The 24,965-nt window shown below is 39.0% G+C and overlaps 1 protein-coding gene across 1 annotated transcript; it reads right to left on the reverse strand.

Annotated features, from left to right (window-relative positions):
- Nucleotides 1–517: 517 nt before the first annotated feature.
- Nucleotides 518–24,494, reverse strand: LOC127452457 (14-3-3 protein beta/alpha-A-like). Its single transcript, XM_051717905.1, has 6 exons — nt 24,339–24,494; nt 18,333–18,638; nt 8,300–8,423; nt 2,997–3,160; nt 2,772–2,867; nt 518–1,621 (listed from the first exon to the last, which is right to left on the reverse strand). The coding sequence occupies exons 2-6, from the start codon at nt 18,624–18,626 to the stop codon at nt 1,562–1,564; spliced, it is 738 nt and encodes a 245-aa protein (XP_051573865.1). The 5' UTR covers nt 18,627–18,638; nt 24,339–24,494; the 3' UTR covers nt 518–1,561.
- Between the last annotated feature and the right edge of the window lie 471 nt (nt 24,495–24,965).

Genomic DNA, 24,965 nt, shown 5'->3' on the forward strand with positions numbered 1-24,965 from the left:
AACTCTCTCCAACTTACTGTAAAACAGTCAAATTGGCCATTTCTCAGTTTTCTTCACTCAGCTTTGTAGGTCCATACAATGCAAGTAAATGTTGGTTAGAACTTTGAAGCTACAAAATCACAAAGGCAGCATAAAAGTAGCCCACAAGACTCCAGTGGTTAAATCCATGTCTTCAGATGCAATTTAATGACAAATTACAATATAATTACAAATGTAAGATTTTGTAATAGAAGTAAAAATCACAAAAAAAGTGTGTGATGCTTTCCAATGATAAAGATAAATTGTTGCTGACATTATTGATCTTTGGGTTCTCAAAACAGACTTCTGGGTTCGCAACTCTTCTTAAAAGAACCCAATCCGCAAGCCTTGGTTCTTTCCCTGACACATTCTATTCTGCTGATTTGTTATGGTTTCTTTTCTGAAGGTTAAAATATCACACCATACTCTAATGTGGACACACATAACCCTCAACTGTTAGGATGTTAGTTAGAAACAAAGAAGAAGAAAAAAAACATAACATTGTTAAATTATTTTTTTATTCCACTTACATGAAATTACATATTTTCCCTCCAAACAACATTTATGCTTGGGTGTTCTGTATGAAAATTCCAGAGACATGACACAAAGCTAGCCAGCCCGACAGTATACTCCCTTTCCTCCCCATATTAACTACTTCATAGCCACATGCAATTTAGGCAAGTATCAAAAGAAAAAGGAAATTGGAAATAAACAAAAACAAACCATTACTGGAGAAAGTAATAACTAAATCACACTGGTATTTCCTACCACTCTGCTTGTACAGTCATACGGTAACAGCATCAAACGTATGTGCTCTTTGTTCTTAGGGTCCTCTATACCTCGTAATTAATAGGGAATAAGTAAATGTAATTTGCAGGTTACCAAATGCCTGGAATAAGAAAACTTAAAAGTGACAATACATGGAATGTAACCTTTTCATTTTTTTGCACATCATTTTACAGGAAGTGCTAATGAGCAGTTCCCTGTATGATGCGTGTGATGCTGCTGTTGCGTCTTTCCTACCTATATACTAGCACTGCTATCCCCACCTCCCTAAGACAAGGGCTGCTTATAATGTAGACGCTAAACTGAAGGTGTACATCATGACTATGGCAAATGCACAGACTTCCTGACAGAGATTTACACACAGCATACGAATAACAAAGGATTTAACTTGCAACTTTGCATGAGCTGAGTACTTGCCCTTACCCGCATTCTTCCACGCTAATGCGACAACCTAGAGCTCCCCAAGGAGAAAACAAGTTTAACAGCACACAAACCTCCTCCCCTCCCATTCCCCGCCCCAAACAGATCCAAAATCCCTCCCACCCTTCATTTAACCCCTCCCACCCACCTCCCATTACACGAATCCTTAGAAAAAAGAAAAAAAAACCCCACAATGACAGGGAACGAAGAAAGCGAGGAAGGCGCGAGAGTAAAATAACTAAAAGAGACAGAAGTTGCAGATGAGGTGGTCTCAGTGTTGATGGTGAGCTGGAATGATGGCAGGTGAATAACAGGGGAAGGACGGCTAAAGCAGGACTTAGTTTTCCCGCCCCTCCTCGGTGTCCTCTCCGTCTCCCTGGTTATCTGACGTCCACAGCTGTAAAAGGAGAGGACTGGAGAGTAAAACACTGAATGGCCTGCTCTTATTCATTTAATTTTAGCTGCTTAATTTAGTTGAATAAAACAAATGTAGTGAAACAATTCTTGAAATTTGGACTCAACTTCATGGCAGTGCATTCAAACATTTAAATTTGTAAAATGGAACATTATTTAATTCATTTGAGTATAAACTACATAATTACTTTTAGTTGGCCATAACCGGATGTACAGACATTCAGCTCCAGAGCCAGAGTTAGAAATGGGTCCAAGCATTTTGTATGTGTGTATATATATATATATATATATATATATATATACACACACACACACACACACACACACACATACATACATACACGCACACACTAAAACCACCAGCCTAATATTGTGTCGGTCCCCCTTGTGCCGCCAAAACAGCGCCAACCCGCATCTCAGAATAGCATTCTGAGATGTTTTTCTTCTCACCACAATTGAGTGGCTATCTGAGTTACCATAGACTTTGTCAGTTCGAACCATTCTGGCCATTCTCTGTTGACCTCTCTCATCAAAAAGCCATTTCCATCCACAGAACTGCTGCTCACTGGATGTTTTTTGTTTTTGGCACCATTCTGGGTAAATTCTAGAGACTGTTGTGTGTGAAAATCCCAGGAGATGAGCAGTTACAGAAATACTGAAACCAGCCCATCTGGCACCAACAATCATGCCACGGTCCAAATCACTGAGATCACATTTTTTCCCCATTCTGATAGTTGATGTGAACTTTAACTGAAGCTCCTGACCCGTATCTGCATGATTTTATGCACTGCACTTGGCTGATTAGATAATCACATGGATGATTGACCTACACAACATTAGGCAGGTGGTTTTAATGATGTGGCTTATTGGTGTGTGTGCGTGTGTGTGTATATATATATATATATATATATATATATATATATATATATATATATATATATATATATCTTTTTTTTTTTATGTGTAATAGTATTATGTAGTTATTCAGTGTGGTAATACTTCTAATGCAGTGTTCGAGTTTCAAATTATTTAAGTTAATTGAGTGTTTTTATTTTTTGAATGCGAGTGAGAAAACTGATATCAAAAAGGGCTTCAACACTTTCATTTAAACTGCTATGAAAGAGATAACTCACTGTCAAGTTGTCCCGCAGTAGCTGCATGATCAATGTGCTGTCTTTGTATGATTCTTCATTCAGTGAATCAAGCTCTGCAATGGCCTCATCAAAAGCCTAGGTGAAAAAGTAACAAAAATGTTAGGGTTTTGACAGTATTAACTATTCATATTGTAATTGTGGGTAGTGCTCTTGTATTTTGTTCATTATCAAAAGAGCCCGTTTGTGTGGGTGTGTTATCCTTACCGTTTTGGCAAGCTTACAGGCCTGCTCGGGTGAATTGAGAATCTCGTAGTAGAATACAGAGAAGTTGAGAGCCAGGCCCAGACGAATGGGGTGTGTGGGCTGCATCTCTGACTTACTGATTTCAAAGGCGTCCTTGTAGGCCTCCTGTGAATTGCCAATGATAGCTGAAGACAGAAAGAGAACATGTGTTAGAATACAATTTAATTTTTTCAGGATTTGATAAATATAGATGAGAATATTGTGAAATATAGCAAAATTCAACATGATATTTAACAAAGACACAAGCCACAACAGAGACATAAAGAGAGCTCAGCAAATGCCAAGTCTTCTTGATTGACTGGTTGAGCTGCCGTGGTTGAACACTTCCACCGCTTTAAATTTTCCAGAAGGGGGCGTTAAAGCATAAACCTGAGCATGCGATGAGTATGGCTTTAGTGAGGAAGTCTGTTACAAAGCTGAGCACCAGGCCTTTAAGGGCGAAGCTAAAGCACATAAATGATGATAAACTATCAACTGTTCCACATTTAAGACAGACAACTGTCAATTCTGTCAGCATCTTGCCATTCTACCCAACTAATGGCAATTTAATCTTTACTTTCAAGAATGTGTCTTAAAATAATCCTTCAAAAGCTGACTTGGGAACAACGTTGAACTGATTTTCTAACTCCCTTTTGCTGTCATCCTGACCACTGCAATGAATGCAATTGCTATTTCACTTGAGTCAACATGCAGAGCTATTGTTGAATGGAGTCCAAAGTGACAGTCAAGACAAAAACATTTTTGAACCATGAGGCTTTTAGATTAGTAATGCACAAGGCATTTTTAGATCCATGCCAAGCTAGAAGGCAAATCCCTGCCTCGCTTTCAGTATGCGTTTGCCAATGACTGGAAAGACCACATTAGAACCTAAACTGTTTCCTTTAAGGTGCACTCAGTAGATTTTTCCACATTAAAAAAAGTTTTTGAGTATTTAACATTAATTTTGAAACATATATGTGTACAATCATGGCCACACATGATATGAAGACTTCAGTCATATTTGTAACCTTATACATGCTGTTTATTCTACATTAAGAGGGTCCCCTCATGTGGGTGGCCATGTTAGGATCACAAGACCAGCAAACTACTACGAGAGGGGTTTAGCTGCAGGCATTGCAAAGGGGCGGTCGCTCCAAATCGCCATTAAAGATATAGGGAGCCCCTTAAATAACCCTTTCCCCAACCTTATCCGTGAGTGGAAGTGATGACCCCTTTTGGAGTTGGCGCAACCCCCATTTGTAGATCTCCGGCCTGCAGCTATACCTACTTGACTACTACTTGGTTAATCTCATTAACTGCCCTGTTTTTGGACACTTTCATTTATGGATTAAATTAATCATGGCTGACTGTGGACAGTGAATTTCTACAATGGCATTGATAACTGAAAAAGTTTGTGTTTGAATAATGCTGCATCCAGGCCCCTAGGGGTCAGTGTAAGTCCAAGATGACATACTTCATTTTTTTTTTTTTAAATCACTGAGTGCACCTTTAAAGGGCTATCACTGTTTTGACTGCACCTGACTGTACCTGCAAATGTTCTCAATTAAGCCTGAACTCAAAGTGATTGAATGATGAGTTGGGATGGAAGTGTTGTTAGGCAACAAACTGGTTTGTAAAAATACCAATTTTATATATTGTAGTTGTGACATGGCAAGAGCTGTGATATGATTGCATCTTCTTTAGTGATATTTGGCCATTTTGAGATTATCAACTTTGGCCAATAACCATGTCCATTTGACTTAATCTGTCAAATGGACATTGTTATTTGCCAAAGCCGATAATGTACAGAAATGTATCCTTCCCCATATTTTAGCTCTAAAAGCCTCATCAATAGACAAAATAATTTCTGTTGTTATAGTTAATTTTCTGAATTTGTGTGAATTCTGAGTAAATTTTGTGTAACAAGTTTTTGTTTAAATTGTATAATTCAGATATTTACATAATACAGGCAATCAGCCATCCTGATGGCCTAGATATTGGTATCAGCTAACCACTACTCTTGTATGTAGAAGACCAATGTTCAATCTCTTTGAACACTTTGGCAGACATAAATTATTTCACTCTGTCTGACTGATGTAGGAGCTTTTGGTTCCATAAAATTTAAACTGAAAGCTAAGCAATATTGGTGAGTAATAGACTATGAAAGGACTGGAGTTAAATGGTGTCAGTAAAAGACTTACAAAAAGTTAAACAAAAAAACTAAACTTTGTTTTTTGCTGAAATTTGGATAAAGGGATCCAATTTTGGGGGGATAAAAAGGAAGAATTAAATTATACACTTCATTCTCAACAAGATGGAACAGGAATCAGGTAAGCAGCATTGGAGCTCCACCCACACATGGGCTCTCACTCATGCTGTAAGGTGGGTGGACTCACATGTCTGCACCTGTTCCAATGTAGGAAGGAAATCAAACTGTTAACCGTTTCCTCTGTACAACTGAAGAATGTAGAACTCCTTTTCTTTTTTCTCTCTCTCCCTTTCCCACAACAGAATCCTAGGGCCATGCCCTGAAAGCTTGTCAACCTCCTGGCACAGGAAGGCAGCCACAAGATTCTTCCTGTTATGTATACTGCAGCCCGGTTCCTTTCTGACTCTACCATGACTAACAATGGAGAGCAAACCATTTCAGGGTCTTAAACAGAATTAGAACTACAAATAATTATTACCCATCACATTAATGGACTGAATCAGCTATGTCGTAAAAGCCTGTAAACAGAGCAAGCTGATATGGTATTTACTGTATTGCTCAAGACTCCAATTGTTACCTAATTTGTGGCAAAAAATGTGGTACATTTACTGCTGAATTAGTCATTGAGGGAGTCAAGGCTTTTATGAATGGAACTCAAATGCACAACTCCCGCCCCCAAAAATAGATCCTCTTTAGAGATTTCCACCCCACTACTTCCTTTCAAGTTTGGCTCCATGTCAACAGTTTGTGGAAGTGGTTAAATTTTTAGCAGAAGTTCCTATGTTTATGGGCAGGTGGCGGAGATATCATTAGTCACTACAACAGCTGAGAGCAATGCAAAATGGCCCAAATGCCTACATGATTAACCAGCTGACTTAAGCCTACATAGTTAACCAGATTTAACCATAAAAACAGCTCCTAAGGGTGCTAGTCTACACTGTAAAGCCTAAAGTTGTCATAACTTGTCATTTTTTATTTTTTTTTTATTTTTATTATTTTTTTTTTTTAAGTATTCTAAGTTCTCCTTTTAGTGTCAAATTTTGGGCTCATAACTTAAATATCTATGTTCCTTCACCTTTTTTATATGTTTGACTTAATACTGTGTGTTAATAACTCAAACAATCAAGTAAAAAAATTGAAGCTGTGGGGAATACTTATAACTCCCTGCGCAGTGTTCACTGCACCCTATTCACTGAGCACGGGATATCTGTTGAAGTTCACTTCACTTGACAAAATTCGTTCATTTGGAATACCCTACAATGTCATCAAACACAGACACGTGGTTCAAGTAAGATTATACAATATACTCTTGTAAATACATTTAAACTTACAATAAATAATCTTACATCCATATATATAAATTAATATAATACATCCACGTGTAAGCTGAATCAAAACGACAGCGTCTCAAACCCCTTTCGTTCATTGTATTTTAGCGTTTATTTAAGCCACACTATATTTGTACTCTGCTGGTTCGCAATGACTGATGGGTACATTTCCCTCTCCACTTCCTGTGAAGTGATGTATCAATGATCACTTATTCCCCATGTCGTTTGAAGTGCCCTTCCAACTGAACATAAATGTTCCCTTTGGATTGGAATCTCCCTTAAGATGGATGAATACCCTGTGAAGTCCACTTCGGAGGACCCTAACGGTAGATTGGAACGCACCTTTAATAATATTTCCTTGGTCAAAGGGAACTTATGGGGGCATTTAAATAGTTGTTAAGAATTCTTAGAGGTTTTGATGTTGTTTGTTGCAAATAGTTGTTTCGTGTGATGTCACCATTAGGGTGATATGTATCCAATTTGGTTATGAGTCAGACCCTGTTCACTATTGGCTTATTTCAGTTCTCCTTGTGCATGTGCAACTGAAGTGCAGGTTTGTATGTACTTTTGTGGAAAATTTTATTTATTTAATGATTGACCTTGAATCTTCTTTCTTTTTGCTGTTATTGTGTGTGTAGTATGATCTAAATTGAATCTAAAAGAGATGCCACTACCTATTACTTCATTTAATTGAGGGAATGAGTTTACTTAATCATAGTGCTGTCACGATTATGAAATCTGGCTGGCGATTAATTGACAAACAAATAATTGCGATTATGCAGATTAACTGTCTCCTTTAGGGCTTCCACGATTAAATGTCATATAAATTGTCATATTTCTTAAGGTGCATGTGTGCTTCATACACCTTAAGAAGCTATTTTTTTAAATTAAATTATAGCCTAAAATAATAAAATAGGGGTATATTTCAAAACGTATGAATGACATGAAACGTTTTAAATATCAAAATATTTCTAAATACTTAAAATGTCTCTCTATTTGGTCAACTTTAGTATGGCAATTTTACATATACACTGTTGTTTTTGGAACACATATTTTATATATATATATATATATATATATATATATATATATATATATATATATATATATATATATATTTTTTTTTTTTTTTTTGTATTTTTTATACAATTTATATAATTAATAGTATGATATTTGTTCTAATTTCTTCACTTTGTTATGCTTTGATTAAACCCACAAGCATTTACATATTCGCTTAAAATTCCCTTATTTAGGCATTAAAATTTGATTGCCATTTGAAGTGAACAATAATCGCAGTTCTCAAATAACCACAGTTAGATCAAATGATTAGTTAAAAATTGCCACAGACCTACTCAACCAATTGAGTAAAGTCAACTTATTAGGGTTTTCAGTGTAGGCTGGACTGACACCATCTCAATCTCACAAAACAGAAAGGCATAGTTCACCCAAAAATCAAAATTCTGCCTTTATTTACTCACCCTTATGTTGTTACAAACCTGTATGACTTTCTTTCTACAGTGGAACACATAAGGAGATGTTTGAAGAATGTTAGTCTGTCAAAATTGTATGGAAAAAAGATGCAATGAAAGTGAATGGTGGCTTCCATCTCCTTTTGTGTTCCATGGAATTCAGCCATACAGATTTGGAACAACAACAGGGTAAATAAAGTGACAGAATTTTTATTTTCGGATGAACTATCCCTTTAACCCAGACAACCTTCCATATCATGACTTAAAGAAATGGCTTACAGGCTTTCTCCTCTCCCACAGCCACCTCTGCTAAGTAGCGATAGTAATCGCCTTTCATTTTCAGATAGAAGACTTTACTTTCAGCTGGGGTCGCCTTGGGGATGAGATACTTGTCCAGAAGAACCTGTGACACACATACACACAAAAGAGAATAACAGATACTAGCGGTTTGTCAAACTGTTTCATATCCTGGTTCCAGTATGAAGTGGGAAGTAGTCATGAGTTGGACAGAAAGTCAACAGTAGTAAAGATGAAGAGATAAGATACAGGGTTCCGTAAAACTTGTTTGGCTACAATGATGTCAAGAAAAGACACTGAGATGCCATTTACAGTAAACAAAAGAGCCCTTCTCATTTTGTCCCTACTGAACCCGTTGTGTGCCTAGTTTCTAGAATTTCAGCATTCTATTAATTTTTAGACAACAACCTTGGATTGCCTTTGGGGTTGACAGAAGCCTGATAGCTTGTGGCAGGACTGCAGTTCCACAGATGCTTCTGAGACTTTCTATTGCAGGGAGGGGGAGGGAAGGGGAGAGTGGGAAAACGGACTACGCCGTGTGAGCCAGTGCTTTTGGAACTAGGTCATTAAGCTTGCTGGTTCCGTTCACAGCTAGACTGGCCTGATTGCCACCACACTGAACAGAACCACAGTCGTGTGGTCGTCATGGCAATACAAGCATCTCTAAACTCTCCAATGATTTCCTATCAAACCACATATTCTTTAAAAGTGGAAAGATGACAAATTAAACTAATTCTTATAAAAGAGATAGTATGCTTGACGAATCTTCTGTCAACATGTACTCAACCTCATGTCATTGCAAACCTGTATGACTTCCCATAAAATGAAAGCGAATGGTGACTGAGGTTTTTGGTGAATTATTCCTTTCAATGAAAATAACTGTTGAGGTCTCTCTAACAGGCATTGTTCAGGAGCAAATGTTTCATTTACTCATTTGTCTGTGAGCTTCTTAATATTATTAAAAGTAAAAAAAAATGTTTGACTTTTTAGGTGCAAAAGATGCATGCTCCATAACCAAGAGAACAGTTTAGGCATTCCACTGCACATTAGTCCTTTAACCTTGTTAAACCACATGCCACTTGATGAACCAATGACCTACTTGTGCTTGCAATGGGGAGCAAGGCACTGCATGAGATCACTTTTTCATAAAGCAACTGTTAGCTGACAGATAGACAGTTATGGGTTTGCATAACCATCTGCCTCCCCATCCTCTTTGTTACAAGTGAAGACTTGTAGATGGGAGATCATAGCAGCTTGTGTGGGGTGACCTGTTTTCAACTTTGCATTTGCAGACAGAGTGATAGTAAAGTGTGACTTTTTCCAATTTCCACTGATGTCCCCCTGTCAATTACACTGCGTTCACAATTATTAGGCAAACTGCATTCCTCAGGATTAATTTTATTGTTGAACAAACACAATGCTCTCAGTCAATCCAAAATGTTATTGAACCTCAAACCTGAATGTTTAAAAAAAAGGAAAGTGAGTTTTGTCTTTCTCAATTGGATAAATGTGCACAATTATTAGGCAACTAAATTACAAAAAGAATTTCTCCCAACTCAATTTTTATTCTAAATTTTTAGAGTAAGTGCAACAAATAAGTAACGCAAAATGACAATTAAATAACATTTTTGGCCTTTCAAAAATATTCAGTGACCAGTATAGCCACCCTTCTTTTCAATAACTGCCATGAGCCTTCCATCCATGGAGTCTGTCAGTTTCTTGATCTGTTCACGATCAACTTTTGCTGAAACAGCAACCACAGCCTCCCAAATGCTGTTCAAAGAGGTGTATTGTCTTCCCTCACTATAAATCTCACATTTGAGAAGGGCCCACATGTTCTCAGTAGGATTGAAGTCAGGTGAGGATGGGGCCAAATAATTATTTGGGCATATTTGAGGCCCTTGCTGGCTAGCCAAGCAGTGGAGTACTTGGATGCATGTGATGGAGCACTGCCAGCATAAAGATCATGGCCTTCTTGAATGCTGAGGACTTCTTCCTGTACCAATGCTTGAAGAAAGTACTTTCCAGAAACAGGAAGTAGGTTTGGGAGTTGAGTTTCAGTCCATCTTCAACTCAAAAAGGTCCAACTACCTCATCCTTAATGATAGCAGCCCATACCAGTACCCCCTCCTTCACCTTGCTGGCACCTGACTCGAAGTAGTGCTTATATACATCATGATGGCGCCGCGGATGGCCACCTCGGTGTGGAGCGCTCCTATTGTTTTGTTGTTTTTGTTTGTTTATCCTGTGTTTAGTAATCTTTTTCCAGTCAGTTTTACCAGAGACGAACTGCTGAACATTCGACAGCTTATACCAGATAGTCTTTTCCCGGTTTTTGAATATTCAGACGTTTTGCTAGACATTTTAGTTGGAGGTGCGACTTTGTTGTTCAGGAGATGAAGGCGAGGAAGACGAGCCGGTGCGCTGGTCAAACTCCGTCGGCGGGGCTTTTGAACAACGCTGCCGAGCATTCATCTTGCGAATCTCCACTCTCTTCCTAACAAAACAGACGAACTACATCTCACCCGCACAAACAAGGACTTTTCAACCTCTGCTGCCTTGTGCTTCACAGAAACCTGGCTGAGTGAAGCCATTCCGGACAGCGCGTTACATCTGCCGGCTTCCAGCTGTTCAGAGCGGATCATATCGCGGAGTTAACGGGGAAAACAAGAGGCGGTGGAACATGCTTTTACATCAGTGAATGTTGGTGTACAGATGTAACAACTTTAAAGAGGATGTGCTGTCCTAATTTGGAAGCGCTCTTTATTTACTGTAAGCCTCTCTACTCACCGCGGGAGTTTTCCTCGTTTATTCTGGCGAGTGTGTATATAGCGCCAAACGAGTGTTTGAATGCCGAGCTGCAACAGCTGGCTGATCAAATCACAGACATGTAACAACAATACCCGGACTCAGTTATTATTATTCTTGGGGATTTTAACAAAGCAAATCTCACACGTGAACTGCCCAAATACAAACAGTACATTACATGCTCCACCAGAGACAGGAACATACTGGATCATTGCTACACAACAATAAAGGATGCATATCGCTCTGTCCCTAGAGCAGCTTTGGGACTCTCTGATCACTGTCTGGTTCATCTTCTTCCAACCTACAGGCAGAAATTAAAATCAACCAAGCCAGTAGTAAGGAATGTAAAGAGATGGACCAATGAAGCAGAGCGGGAACTACAAGACTGCTTCGATTGCACGGATTGGAGCGTTTTTGAGGCTGCAGCCACAGACCTGGACGAGCTCACATATACTGTTACATCATATATCAGTTTCTGTGAGGATATGTGCATTCCTACAAGGACATATTTAAAGTTCAACAATGACAAACTGTGGTTTACAGCAGAGCTCAGGCAGCTTCGTCAGGCCAAAGAGGATGCTTAGAGGGGTGGGGATAAAGTCTTGTACAATCAGGCCAGGAACACACTGAATAAGGGAATCAGAGTGGCTAAAAGATACTCTGAGAAGCTGAAAAACAAGTTTTCAGCTAACGACCCTGCATCAGTGTGGAGTGGCATGAAACAACTCACAACTTATAGGACTCCTACCACCAACCCTGTGGTGGACCAACAACTGTCTGATGACCTGAATGTGTTCTACTGCAGATTTGAAAGGCCCAATCTCACACCCCACACCCACTCTGACCTTCACTTCACACAAACACCTCCTGCAACCCCCCCCTCCTCCCCACTCCTGCTACTCAACCTGCACTTAAGATCTGTGAAGATGATGTGAGCCGCGTCTTTCAGAAACAAAAGACGAGGAAAGCTTCAAGCCCAGATGGCGTCTCACCAGCGTGTCTTCGATCCTGTGCTAACCAGCTGGCCCCCATCTTCACACAGATCTTCAATAGATCACTGGAGCAGTGTGAAGTCCCATGCTGCTTCAAATGCTCAATCATTATTCCTGTCCCAAAGAAACCAAAAATCACAGGACTTAATGACTACAGACCTGTCGCCCTGAAGTCTGTGGTCATGAAATCATTTGAGAGACTGGTGTTGGCACACCTGAAGAAAATCACTGGACCCTTTCTAGATCCCTTCAATTTGCTTATCGAGCAAACACGTCTGTGGATGATGCAGTCAACATGGGATTGCATCATATACTGCAACATCTGGACAGACCAGGGACATATGCAAGGATCCTTTTTGTGGACTTCAGTTCGGCTTTCAACACCATCATCCCAGCTATACTCCAGAATAAATTACACCAACTCTCTGTTCCAATGTCTATCTGTCATTGGATTACCAGCTTTCTGACGGACAGGCAGCAGCTTGTGAGACAGGGGAAACTCACTTCCAGCACCTGTACAATCAGCACTGGTGCCCCCCAGGGATGTGTGCTCTCCCTACTACTCTTCTCCCTCTACACCAATGACTGCATCGCCAAGGACCCCTCTGTCAAGCTCCTGAAGTTTGCAGACGACACCACTGTCATCGGCCTCATCCAAGATGACGATGAGTCTGCATAAAGAAGGGAGGTTGAACAGCTGGCTGTCTGGTGCAGTCAAAATAACCTTGAGCTGAACACGCTCAAAACGGTGGAGATGATTGTGGACTTTAGGAGGAACACCACAACACTGACCCCCTCACAATTCAAAACAGCACTGTGGCAGCAGTGGAGTCATTCAGGTTCCTGGGCACTACATCTCACAGGACCTGAAGTGGGAGACACATTGACTCCATTGTGAAAAAGGCCCAGCAGAGGTGGTACTTCCTTTGCCAGCTGAGGAAGTTCAACCTGCCACAGGCGCTGCTGATACAGTTCTACTCAGCGGTCATTGAGTCTGTCCTCTGCACTTCAGTAACTGTCTGGTTTGGTTCAGCTACGAAATCAGACATCAGAAGACTACAAAGGACAATTTGGACTGCTGAGAGGATTATTCCTTGTATGTGTAATCATACTTGGCAATAAAGCTGATTCTGAGTCCATTAGTGATCCAGCCATTGGCCCATCCATCTGGTCCATCAAGAGTCACTCTCATTTCATCTGTCCATAAAACCTTTGAAAAATCTGTCTTCAGGTATTTCTTTGCCCAATCTTGATGCTTCATCTTATTCAATGGTGGTCGTGTTTCAGCCTTCTTGACCTTGGCCATGTCTCTGAGCACTGGACACCTTCTACTTCTGGACACTCCAGGTAGGTTGCAGTTCTGGAATATGGTGGCACTGGAGGATAATGGGTTCCTGGTAGCTTCACGTTTAATTCTCCAAGTCTTTTGGAGTTAATTTGCGCCACAGTTGACTATTCGCAACAAAACGTTTGATTGTCCGGTGGTCACACATCAATAGTTTAGCTATTTCAAGAGTGCTGCATCCGTCTGAAAGGCATTTTAAAATTTTTGACTTTGTGTCAGTTAAATCTATTTTTTGGCCCATTTTACCTGAGGTAATGAAGCTGCCTAATAATTATGCACACCTTGATATAAGGTGTTAGTCACTTTCGCCACACCCTGCCTCATTACACAAATACATTTCACCTGAAAATGATTGAATCCAATAAGCATTCAAGTTTATATGGTTTGGAGTTGGAAAATGTACATGGAAATAATGATAAGATCAGAATACACATTTGCCTAATAATTGTGCATGCAGTGTAGTGTCATGTGAAAAAAAATGACACAATGTAAAACTATGCAAGGTCAATTTCATAAAGGGATAGCTCATTATATATAACAATTTTATCCTCATTTATTTACCCTAATGTTGTTCCAAACATGTATGACTTTTTTCGTCCATCGAAAACCAAAGGAGATGTTAGGCAGAATGTACTGACAGCGTCAGTCCACATTCACTTTCATTGCACCTTTTTTTCCATTACATGAAAGTGAATGGTGACTGAATCTATCAGCCTCCTTTAGCACTGCATGGAACAAAGTCAGTCATACAGGTTCAAAACAAAATGAGAATGGGTAAATTATGTAAATTATCATTTTAGGGTGAACTAACCCTTTAATGTACTATTTAATAAAAAGCCACTTAGATGTTGTGGGAATTTAACATTAATAAACAGTGAACATTGTTGGGAACTGCAGATCTAAGGGCATTAAATACTGTATTTCAATGTAGTTGAACATTAGGTTACATAATACATTGGAATTTACCCCATTGCATCTTACTCTCATTTCATTCTCATGCTAAATTGTTGAAGGTAAAAATTCTCAGATTCTTTGGCTGTAATGAGGAGATCTGGAAGTCAGTGGCCCAAAAAACAAGAGCACAGCAGCTGTCATCATGGGATTACAGAAGTGACTCAACCTGTGCAGTAAGACAGAGCACCATGCAGTTGCTACTTTCATGCTACAGGCACACAAACTGAATTTTTTCCCTCCCTTCAAACACAAAATCAGTTTGTCCCAGGTTGCCCTGGTCACAGTTGGGCACTACTTTGGCTTGAGCTCTTCTACTGGTGACATGGTGACAAAGATAGATAAGACAACAAATTCAGTCCAAATGAATAGGTCTGACACCACAGTGAAACACCTGTGAGATTAGGTAAAATTCTTTATTTTTGCCATTTGTTTAGAGTTTGCACATGCATATTGGACAGTCCAGCAATGTTCTATCAGTAAGTGCATTTACATGCATACCAATATGCTGATAACAACCAAAAATCAGCTTATTCGAAAAATCTGACAAAAAATCTGAGAAAATCGTGTTATTCTTTGTTATTCATTGGGGCAAATTAGATAAGATAGTAAGAATGCAGGTAAAGGTGTTCACATGCACTGCGAATAAGGGATAATGGAGAAAAATTTTATGCTTATGGTTTATGCTTAAAGAAAAGTGGTTAAGGCATTTACATGATGTGGCAGGGTGAGCAAGCGACAGACACAGTGGGTGTGGCATCAAGCCTCGGAGAGGCATTTATTAGAAAATAATAATAAACATAAAATGTTCATAAATGGGGCAAAGTGTCCAAGGAGGAAAGTGTCCAAAACAAAAGGGGATCTGGCATCCTCGCGGTGAAACAGTTACTCAGTGAAGGTCGGAGGTGTGTCCATGTAGTGGCCCAGGCTTGAGCAGGATCCAACGGCCGCATGCGCTCCCCTCCTAGATCCGTGGCGTGTGGGGCAGCGGCATCAGCGGCCTGTCCTCCCAGGCCCGTGGTAGGTGTGAGGGGAAGCGGCCCAACCTCTAGCCCATCGGTCGCGACGTGTGCTGTTCTCCCACAGTGACACATCTAACTTGTGCTGGGGGTTAGAGGAACGGGTCCGGTGTCGCATATAATTCGGACGAACACTCCCCGCTCTGGTCCAGGACGTTCGAGGATGCCAGTGTGTGCACACATGGAGATTTGAAGGTGCACTCTGCGTTTTAAAGACAGGGGTGACGAAGCATTATTCACATCAGGTGTGCTTCATCTACCACTGTCAGAATGAGGCTTATGAACTATGCACATCTTCTCACTCTCCAGCCCACTCCCGTTGTGAACCTGGCTGAAGGATGTCCCTAAGAGGCAGGGAGACGATGACGAGAGGGAGAGGCGGGTCATTCCGCCACACACGTTGTCAACTTTATCGCTGTAAAACTTGCATTTAAACACACTCAGATATCCACCAAAGCTCGCGTCTAAATTAAAAAATGGTGCGGCAACAACACTGATCACAAAACGGCATTTGCTCTTGAGTGTGTTGTAACCGAACGAACGTTAGCTAGACAAGCACATAATGGGTTCAGGAAGAAATTGGCACCTTTCTCTTGTGGCGAGGAATTTACACACCCACAAAGTCCCCACTGGGTCATATCACAAATAAACAGGTAGAATTAGGGTATACTATGGAATGCATCCACAACCAGCTGTAGCCAAACAATCTACTTTTCCAATATATGGTTCACAGCCACACTGTGGAGTTCAGTCATCCTTATATTCTCTGGAGGCCTCTTCACTTCCTCCACCTCATTACATAGACTCCACTCTCCCACCCAAGCAGCTGCTAGAAGCTAATTAGCTCCCTCTCTCACTTCCTCAAACTCTGGTTGAAGCTTCAGAATGAGTGTATTACTCAGAGGAGGCACGATATGTTGACTTTTGGCTGGATTAACATAAGTGGAATTCATGTCTCTTGTGATGCTGCCAGTAAAAGGCTTTCACTGGTTGAACATAATGGTTTAATTTAGTTAACAGTGTAGCCAAAAAAGTTTAGTAAATAAATGTTAACTTGAAGAAAAAAAAAAAAGAAGAAAAAAAACCATCACTATAAACGTTATACAATACATGATACAGTTAGACATGAACAGATGAAAAAAATTGCTTGTATTTAAACATATAAATAGTTCACCCTAAATTCAAATATCACAGCTTGCTGCAAACTCACTTTGTATGACCTCCAACTTACACTAAAGTTTTTAACAGACCTTAGACCATACCGAATTTATATCTAAGGAATAAAAAGTAACTTCTGGTTTGGTTGACCTCATTTTCACATTCTCTATATGTAACATGAATGTATTGCTGATAACAACATGGTGTCTTGAAGTAAAAAATGTAAGGACATTCTGCACTGAAATTATGACGAGGCAGAAGTCTACTAATACAGTGAATGTAAGCAGGTTCCAGGGGGTATGAAAAAGAATTGGATGATGAATTTAAAATAAACATATCAGGGATTAGGGCTGGGTAAAACTATATATTTTCTGATTAATGGCAAACTTTATGTACAATCTCGATATCCCTTCTTAAAATCCCAAGGTTGATCTTTTATGAACTTTAGCACCGAGATCCTTTAGCTTTTTATGAGAGTAAAAGTTTGAAGAAAAAGAGTATCCAAAGACAAGGTCCACGCAATCCATTTTTCATTTATAATGTCTCTTTTAATTTCCTTTCAGTTCTCTACTAAAGGTCTATTCACACCAAGTAGATTTTTCCGGTGCGATTGTTCATTCCGAACAAGTTTTTGAATTGGAACAATGGATTCCTATGGCGCTATTCTCATCAGGTCCTAGAAACCATCATTCGAGAATCCGATGGGTTTTTTGATGGAGAGCAGTCAAATTTTTTCCCCTCCAATGAATACTCACTGACCAATAAGATGAGAGCTTTTTGTCATTTTTCCACAGTGGCTGCAGCTGCTTAAACCAGCACGTTGGTGGAATTAATCAACTGGAAAACACTGGCATTGGACGTGGAGCTGACACCCCCCGCCCGGCTTATAATATGTGCATGTATTGTCTCACAAAAAACACTAAATTAAATGCCATAATGCAGTAAATAATGTAGAAGCTGTAAACATATTTTTTCATTTTTAGAATATTTATGTAATGTGCTGATTACTTATATTTTATCATTTACCTGGTCCATTTATCATTGGTGTATATTTTATATACCTGTTAATTTTAATGTACATTATTTCACGTGTATTTATGCATTGATGAAAAACGTCATAAATTATACTTATTTAAGATATTTAGCCTTTGGTACACATCTTTGGTTGTGTCAATGAAGGGGTACTTGAGCCTCACTGATGGTACTGTGGGGGTACTTAATGGTTAGGAAACACAGTACTAACACACATTCTGTCAAGTCGAATCAATATTTGACAAACTGCCATTCTACAGGTTGAAATGAAGATGGAAACTGAGGTTAAATAGACCCTGACCCCTTAAGACTGTCATCATCCAAGGGCTCTCACCTACAATAACTGTCCCAGTGAGAGGATACCTGCGCATGCATTGGAACAAATGAGATCAAGCCTGGACTAATAGGCTTGGCTAAAAAAGGGCCTTGCTCATGATGAGTAATTAACGCAAGCAGGATTATCAACCTACGTTACCCACTAGCCCTAGGAATAAAGAAACGGGGACAAGAGCAGAGGATTTCAGCTTTCAGTTATCCATCGGTGTTGAGCTTTATGCTCATATTTATTCAGGTGTTGAACAACGAATGACCTTCAGGGACTGATGTCCCAGCATACACACCGTATCTCTGGGTTACAACGCAAGATATGGAATCCAAATGCTTTGCCCATCAGACTGGAATTCATCCATGTATAAAATGGAGATTCTTACCAGTACGTCATTGCAGATCTCCTTCAACTCTTTCTCGATCTTTTCCCGATATTCCTTGACCATTTGCTGCTTCTTGTCACTGCCCTCCGTCTTCTGCTCGATGCTGGAGACCACTCTCCAGGAGGAGCGGCGGGCACCCACCACATTCTTGTAAGCCACTGAGAGCAGGTTGCGTTCTTCGTTAGACAGTTCAATGTCACCCTCAGTGACAGCCTTCATAGCGGCAGCCATGTCATCATAGCGCTCTGCCTGCTCGGCCAGCTTGGCTTTCTGCACTAGCTCGCTCTTGTCCATGGCTGCTCAGTGCTGAAAAGGATGAGTTGGATTTCAGGGTTACAGAGTTCAATTAGACACTCATTTTGATTTATTATAATGGGTTAAACTAGTAACCCGCTTACAGAGTTTTAATGTCACAAAAAGTCATGCAAGGCATCAGGACTACAAAAATAAATTCCTTTTCCTTTTAAATTTAGCCAACCAAGCCATCTATCTACTGTCTCCAGGGTTCCCACACATTTCAACCAATTCATTTTCATTTCCATTATATTTTTTCAGTCCTTCAGATTACCTGATAAGCATTTTTTTTAAATAAGTTTATAGAGTTTGCACTTAAAGAACAATTTAATATAATGAAATACTAAACAAGAAAAATGTCTATTCACAAAAGAAATTTCCATAACTTTTTGAAATTTAACTCATTTTCAGGAGAATAATATATATTCGAGGCCTGGAAAACCATACTTTAAAAATTCCTGGATATTGCAATAGGAATACTTTTCTATCAAACTGCATTTCCAAAACAGATTTAAAGTAATAAACAGCTTTCCATGATCTTAGTCTAGTGTCCAAGTTTTTTAAAAAAAGAAAAAAACTAAATCACCAGGTATGGTCAAGTTCATCATAATTCGCACTGTATTTCTCTTGTTTCAGATCAGTCTTCCTCTGGACATTTGTGTGGTGTCATGATACTATATGAGGGAGACTACTGATTATAAGCAAGTCCACCACTGAATAGAACAGAAACAAAACAAAACTGGACAATCATCCTTGCAGAAGTGATGAAAAAAAATCCACACCAATAAATCAATGAATATAGTCATCCGCAGCCATCATGCAGAATGTTTAAATGCTGCAGTGGCACTCTTCTGACTGTAATTATCAATTGCTTCAGTGTTTCCACTCTTTTTTGACCAATTAAATTCCATGACTTTTCCATTCTATTTCCAATAATTTGTAATTAGTTGATACAGATTTTTAAAAATCATTTGGATTCAGACCAATTTGTTAATTAATCTTTTAAACCGATCTGTGAACTGTTTTGACTAGGGATGCACCGATACCACTTTTTCTCTTCCGATATCTGAAATCTCAGTATCGGCTGATACCGATCCAATCCCAGTGTTGTTTTTTTCATAATCAGTTTAGAATATTTATACCTCACTGAGTGATGCTAATTATATGTAAAGAAACACAAACCTCTAACTACACATTATTTCAATATAAATGTACAAACTATTAAGAAAAACTTTATTGTTATCTAGTCTACTGCATAATGCTGCAGCAAAATTAACAGTAATTCCAGTCTAAGTGTTCAGTAGAAAAGGCAGTTTTTCATTCAACATTCAACTTGTATCTGGACTTTAAAGGATTCAGATCTCTTTTTTGTTCAATTTAGTTGTAAGATATCAGTTCACATTTCATTCACAGTTATTTTTTGGAACCCATTAAACTTAAATATTGTTATAATTTGTAAACAATAATAATAATAATAATAATTACATTATTATTATTATTATTGATTTTTAGAATTTTAAATACAACAGTAATATATTTCAATCGTGCACCTTTAACTTTAAAACCCTCTGGCTTTTATTTTGACATTCTGAACTCTCCAGGAAATCCTGTATTTGTCTGTTTGTAAGCAAGTTCACAGTAGTTTAAAATACACCTCCGGCACCATTATAAATGCATATTATAAGTGAACCGAACTACTGAGCATCTACATCTGAGATGTTGTTCGTGATGTTGATCAAATGTCTATGATCAAACGTTGCGCAACGCGAAGGCTAAAAATAGCCGCAAGTGTGTGTGTAAACAGTGCAGTGCCATTCAATAATGCGCTGGCGCTGCACGTGCATATTATATATTTACTTATTAAACACAGCCTTTTGTGATTCACAGAGCTATGGCACATCTTCAAGTGGTTTTGAATAAAATGCATGAGTCATTAACTACTTCAATGGTGTTTTTATGATTCTTTTATGTCATTTTTGGAGCTTGACAGAAACGAACATGACTAACACACAGTATCGGATTTGGATTGGGCTCGTCGGACCGATACCCGATCCATCTAAAAACGTCAGTATATCGATCCATGTATCGGATCAGTGCATCCCTAGTTTTGACCTATTCACTGACTCGAAAGAATGATAAAATCACAAATCAGAGATCACTATGCTTGCAAGTAGAGCTAGACTGATATATCAGTTTTACCGATTAATCGGTGCTGATAGTTGCTTTTTGGAACTATTGGTTTTCTGCAAAAATCTATGCTGATAGTTGATGAGTTTTTTTTATTATTATTATTTGTATTCCTACTTGTTCCTCTGTGGCCGGTGCTGATGGATTCTACAGCTAGAACGGCTTGGTTCTACAGTATAACAGCGGCCTCAAAATCTGTATACAAATCCATTTACTTGCTAAATGGCTATAAAAAGTTTAATTTGGTAAATAGCCTATTTAACTATAGAGCATTTTAACAGAGCCAAGTCCCCGTCATTTCAACATAAGAGTCACGGGTGTGTTTCAGACTTGTTAAAAGTAGTGCCCGACCGATTTATAGGTATGCCGATATTATCAGCCGATATTAGCCTTTCACAGATATATCGTATCGGAATATATGTTTTCCGATACGTGCGGATATGAAAACTTTTTTTTTTTGTCAGAACATATAATGCAGAAAACAATGCTTGGGGTGATTTTCAATTGGTGTCATAAGGTAGTTTGTCCAGCAGAGTGCTCTCTGACTCCACTGTTTACAGAGCTGAGCTGACGGTGATTCTGCAGACAGTACGGTGTTAAGTGGTGTCTTCATGGTAAGTTGCTAACTAGTTTAAGAAATACATACTGGAAAGTTATTAAACAATGACCCCATCATTTTCCATTTTCAATATAACTAATATAACTTTAACCCTGTCCCTAACAACCACGTCACTTATTTTAATCACATCTGTTTGCTATGTAAGCCAGCTATAGTTTGTCAGTGCAGTCAGTAGTGTAGCAGATTGAAAGGTCAGCATCACGGCAACTTTTTGCAGCTCAGCAGACAATGGTGCAGTGGTGGATTGTGTCTGTTGAGTGTTGATTTCACGCTACGTTGTTACCTAGTTGGTGAGACGCAATGCATTAAAGTAAATAAACAATGTCCATCTTTTACTCTCCTTGACAACAAGCTTATGGCTAATTAGCTAACCACGTAGCTACTTTCATACCTTATCAGCTGAGTGGAAACGAATGTGTAAACATGTATTCAGCAAACTGTTTTGTTCAGGATTCGTCGTTTGGTACCCCCTTCAAACCAAACAATTCCAGTCGTTTCATTAACAAAATGTACTATTTAAAAGTATGGTTTTCCACCGTTGAAAGTTTCCCCTGAACTTGTATAGCAGAATAAGGTGTAACACTGCTGCTGCTGTTTATCTCTTGACTCGGCAGGTGTAAATGCTTCTTGTTTTACAACCTGCCCCTAACTGACTGACAGAGTTAAAATAGTCAGCATTTGACTGATACTAAACAGTACTGATGTTTAGTTAGCTATTTATTTAATTTAAATTTATTCTTTATTTAAATAGTCAGCCATTGACTGATACTAAACATACAGTACTGATTTTTATTTAGCTATAATTGTAATTTAATCTTTATTTAAATGGTCAGCAACTGACTGATACTGAACATACAATACTGATGTTTATTTAGCTAACTGTTGCATTTTTATTTATTCTTTATTTTCTCAGTGTTCATTTCTAGAATTTGTTGACAATGTATAATAATAATAATGTCAAATATTCTTTGATAATTTTTTTTTTTTTTAAGAAAGCAGCCTTCTGAGTACCTTTGCATAGTCATATCAGTGCAAAATCCACATAGAAAAAGTCTGTTTTCTTTCCAGCTCAAAAATTAACTATATCAGCCACCATATCAGTAATCGGTGAATTTCCCCCTCTAAAATCAGTATCGTCTCAAAAATCCCATATTGGTCGGGCTCTAGTTAAAAGTCCTGAATTATCCACCAAATGATTATTATTTTTTTCTGGTTATTAGGATTTTGGTTGAAAAATAAACTGCATGTGGGATTTTATTCTTTTGGACTCTTGCTGTGCCCTATGTCTGTGCTCATAAGAAAAGACTAAGAACATTTTGTAACATTCTAGAAATCGATTTTTTTTTAAACTATCAGCTGATTAATCAGTTATCTACATTTTCCACCACCTTAGTTATCGGTATCTGCATAAACCACTATTGGTCGACCTCTATTAGTGAGCAAGTTTTACTCTACAAAACAGCAAATGTTTGCTGATTCGGTATATTTAATATCGAAATATAATACTGAAACTAGAAAAAAAAATAATATTCACTTTATCAGAAACTGCCATGACTTTAAAGATTTCAGCAATTTCAATGACTTTCCAGGTCTGGAAATCCCAATTTAAAAATTCCCTGATATTTTCAGGTTTTCCATGACCGTGGGAACCTTATTGCTTAATGTGTTCTACTGTTTTCATATAGACAGACATAATTTATACAAGACTAGTGTAAAACAAGTTTTATTAATCAGACCATGCTATCTCTGAGCAACCTTATTTCCATCTAAAATATGGAAAGAATTTAGGGTAATATAAAAAAATTACCCAGATTCTACAAGTTGATCAAAGAATTCCCAGGTGTCAGTCTTGCACAAAGCAAAAAAAATCGGTTATGCTAGAAGTATTTGCCCTCCTGGGTGGCATTACAGTGCGAGGAAATATGCGGATGTGCATTTCTCGCCAACCACGCCCAGTTCCCATAGTTACCCATTCACGCGCTTTTCATATTAATATTTAAGTTGCTTCAACGTGCCAGGACAGAAAAATACCAAAACATTAGTTCTTGTCGCCTACTCCGAGGATCGCTTAAGTGCATTAGACAGTCGGTGGCTTGCTTGAGACTTTCTGCAGTACATACAAATAACAATGCTGCCAATTAAACACGATCACGCAATAAGGCAACGCTAAAAAGTCATTACCCTGCTTTGACGTTAAAACGAAGTTAGCTTGACGGCTAAAATCCAGAAGGTGAAGACAGTTCTGCCCTGCCCATCTCCATGGCCGACTGACCTCACAGCAAAGAAGCCTGCGGCTGCTCGCTACTATCTGTAATGTCAAAACACCACCAGCGCGTTCAATAACCATTTACACAAGTTCTGTGCAGTGATAGTACAGGACGATAAGCAAATGGACGGATTGTCAAGCGGGTCGAAACAACCCGAAACAAAGATAAATAAAGCTTCCTTAGAGTAACGTTAAATATGTTAACAATGAGAGGACTAAGCAAAGCTAGTTGAATTAATAGTATAGAGAACAGACAGGCAAAAGGGCTTGTTTCAGCACCACGATCCGTTTAACTAAAAATACACTGAAATGATCGCTAACCATATTTTAAATAAGGTCGCCCGTAGAAGGCTACTATTGACGATCAAACAAAGGTATGTCCAGAGATTTTTGGCAAAAGTGATGCATTTCCATTGTAAGCTCGAACACACTAGATAACCCACCAGAAGCAGGAAACAAAAAGGGGCGGCCTAGATCTGCCAAGCAAAAAGCTTATTGTTCATTTTCAGCACGTTAGCGTCTTCAGCTACTCAGTCTCGTGCCGTCTTTCGGCCATTGCCATTTGAATTTCTGTGAATAAAACGCAGTCTGTGCCTCCCCGGACCGGACGATTTATCCGGATCTGGTGTAAATCTCTTACCTGAGTGTCGGGCAATAACGATGGTCCTGTCGGAGCTAAGCTAACCGCGGCTCACAGCTGATTCTCACGGGCAGTAGGGCTAATCCACGGGGTTTCCCTCCAATCAGACCAGCCCCAGGAGCCGAGACAAGGCTGGGCCATGTGACGTCAAAGGTAACCAAGGAGACGGCTGACTTCACGTTGCCCGTGATTGCACGAGAGCCAGTTCGTGATTCAGTGGGTGCACCATTTTCCCTCCACTTTCCTTCCATGTCCTCACACCCTAGACATAAATGTCTAAGTGAATATCACTGTATAGTAATGGTTGTTTCATCTGTGGACTAAAAGGATCATTATAATGTGTTTTGAGTACCACCAAAAAGAAGCATGAGATATATTATTTTAGCTGTTTAATATGATGAAATATTAGCTTGATCCCTGTTAGTAAACACCAACAGTGTTCACCTGAATAAGATGGATGAGTGGATCTCTTATAAGAGGCAAATATGAAAACGGTTTCGCATCTGCTTATTTTTTTCTTGCACTTTGAAAGTTATGTAACAAGGGCCCTCATTTAGTTCAATGCATTACATTGTGCTACTCAAATAGAATGTATGAAACATTCCCAGAGTCCTCTGTCAACCGCTT

This window comes from Myxocyprinus asiaticus, chromosome 15 (genome assembly GCF_019703515.2).
Source record: "Myxocyprinus asiaticus isolate MX2 ecotype Aquarium Trade chromosome 15, UBuf_Myxa_2, whole genome shotgun sequence".
Lineage (NCBI taxonomy): Eukaryota > Metazoa > Chordata > Actinopteri > Cypriniformes > Catostomidae > Myxocyprinus > Myxocyprinus asiaticus.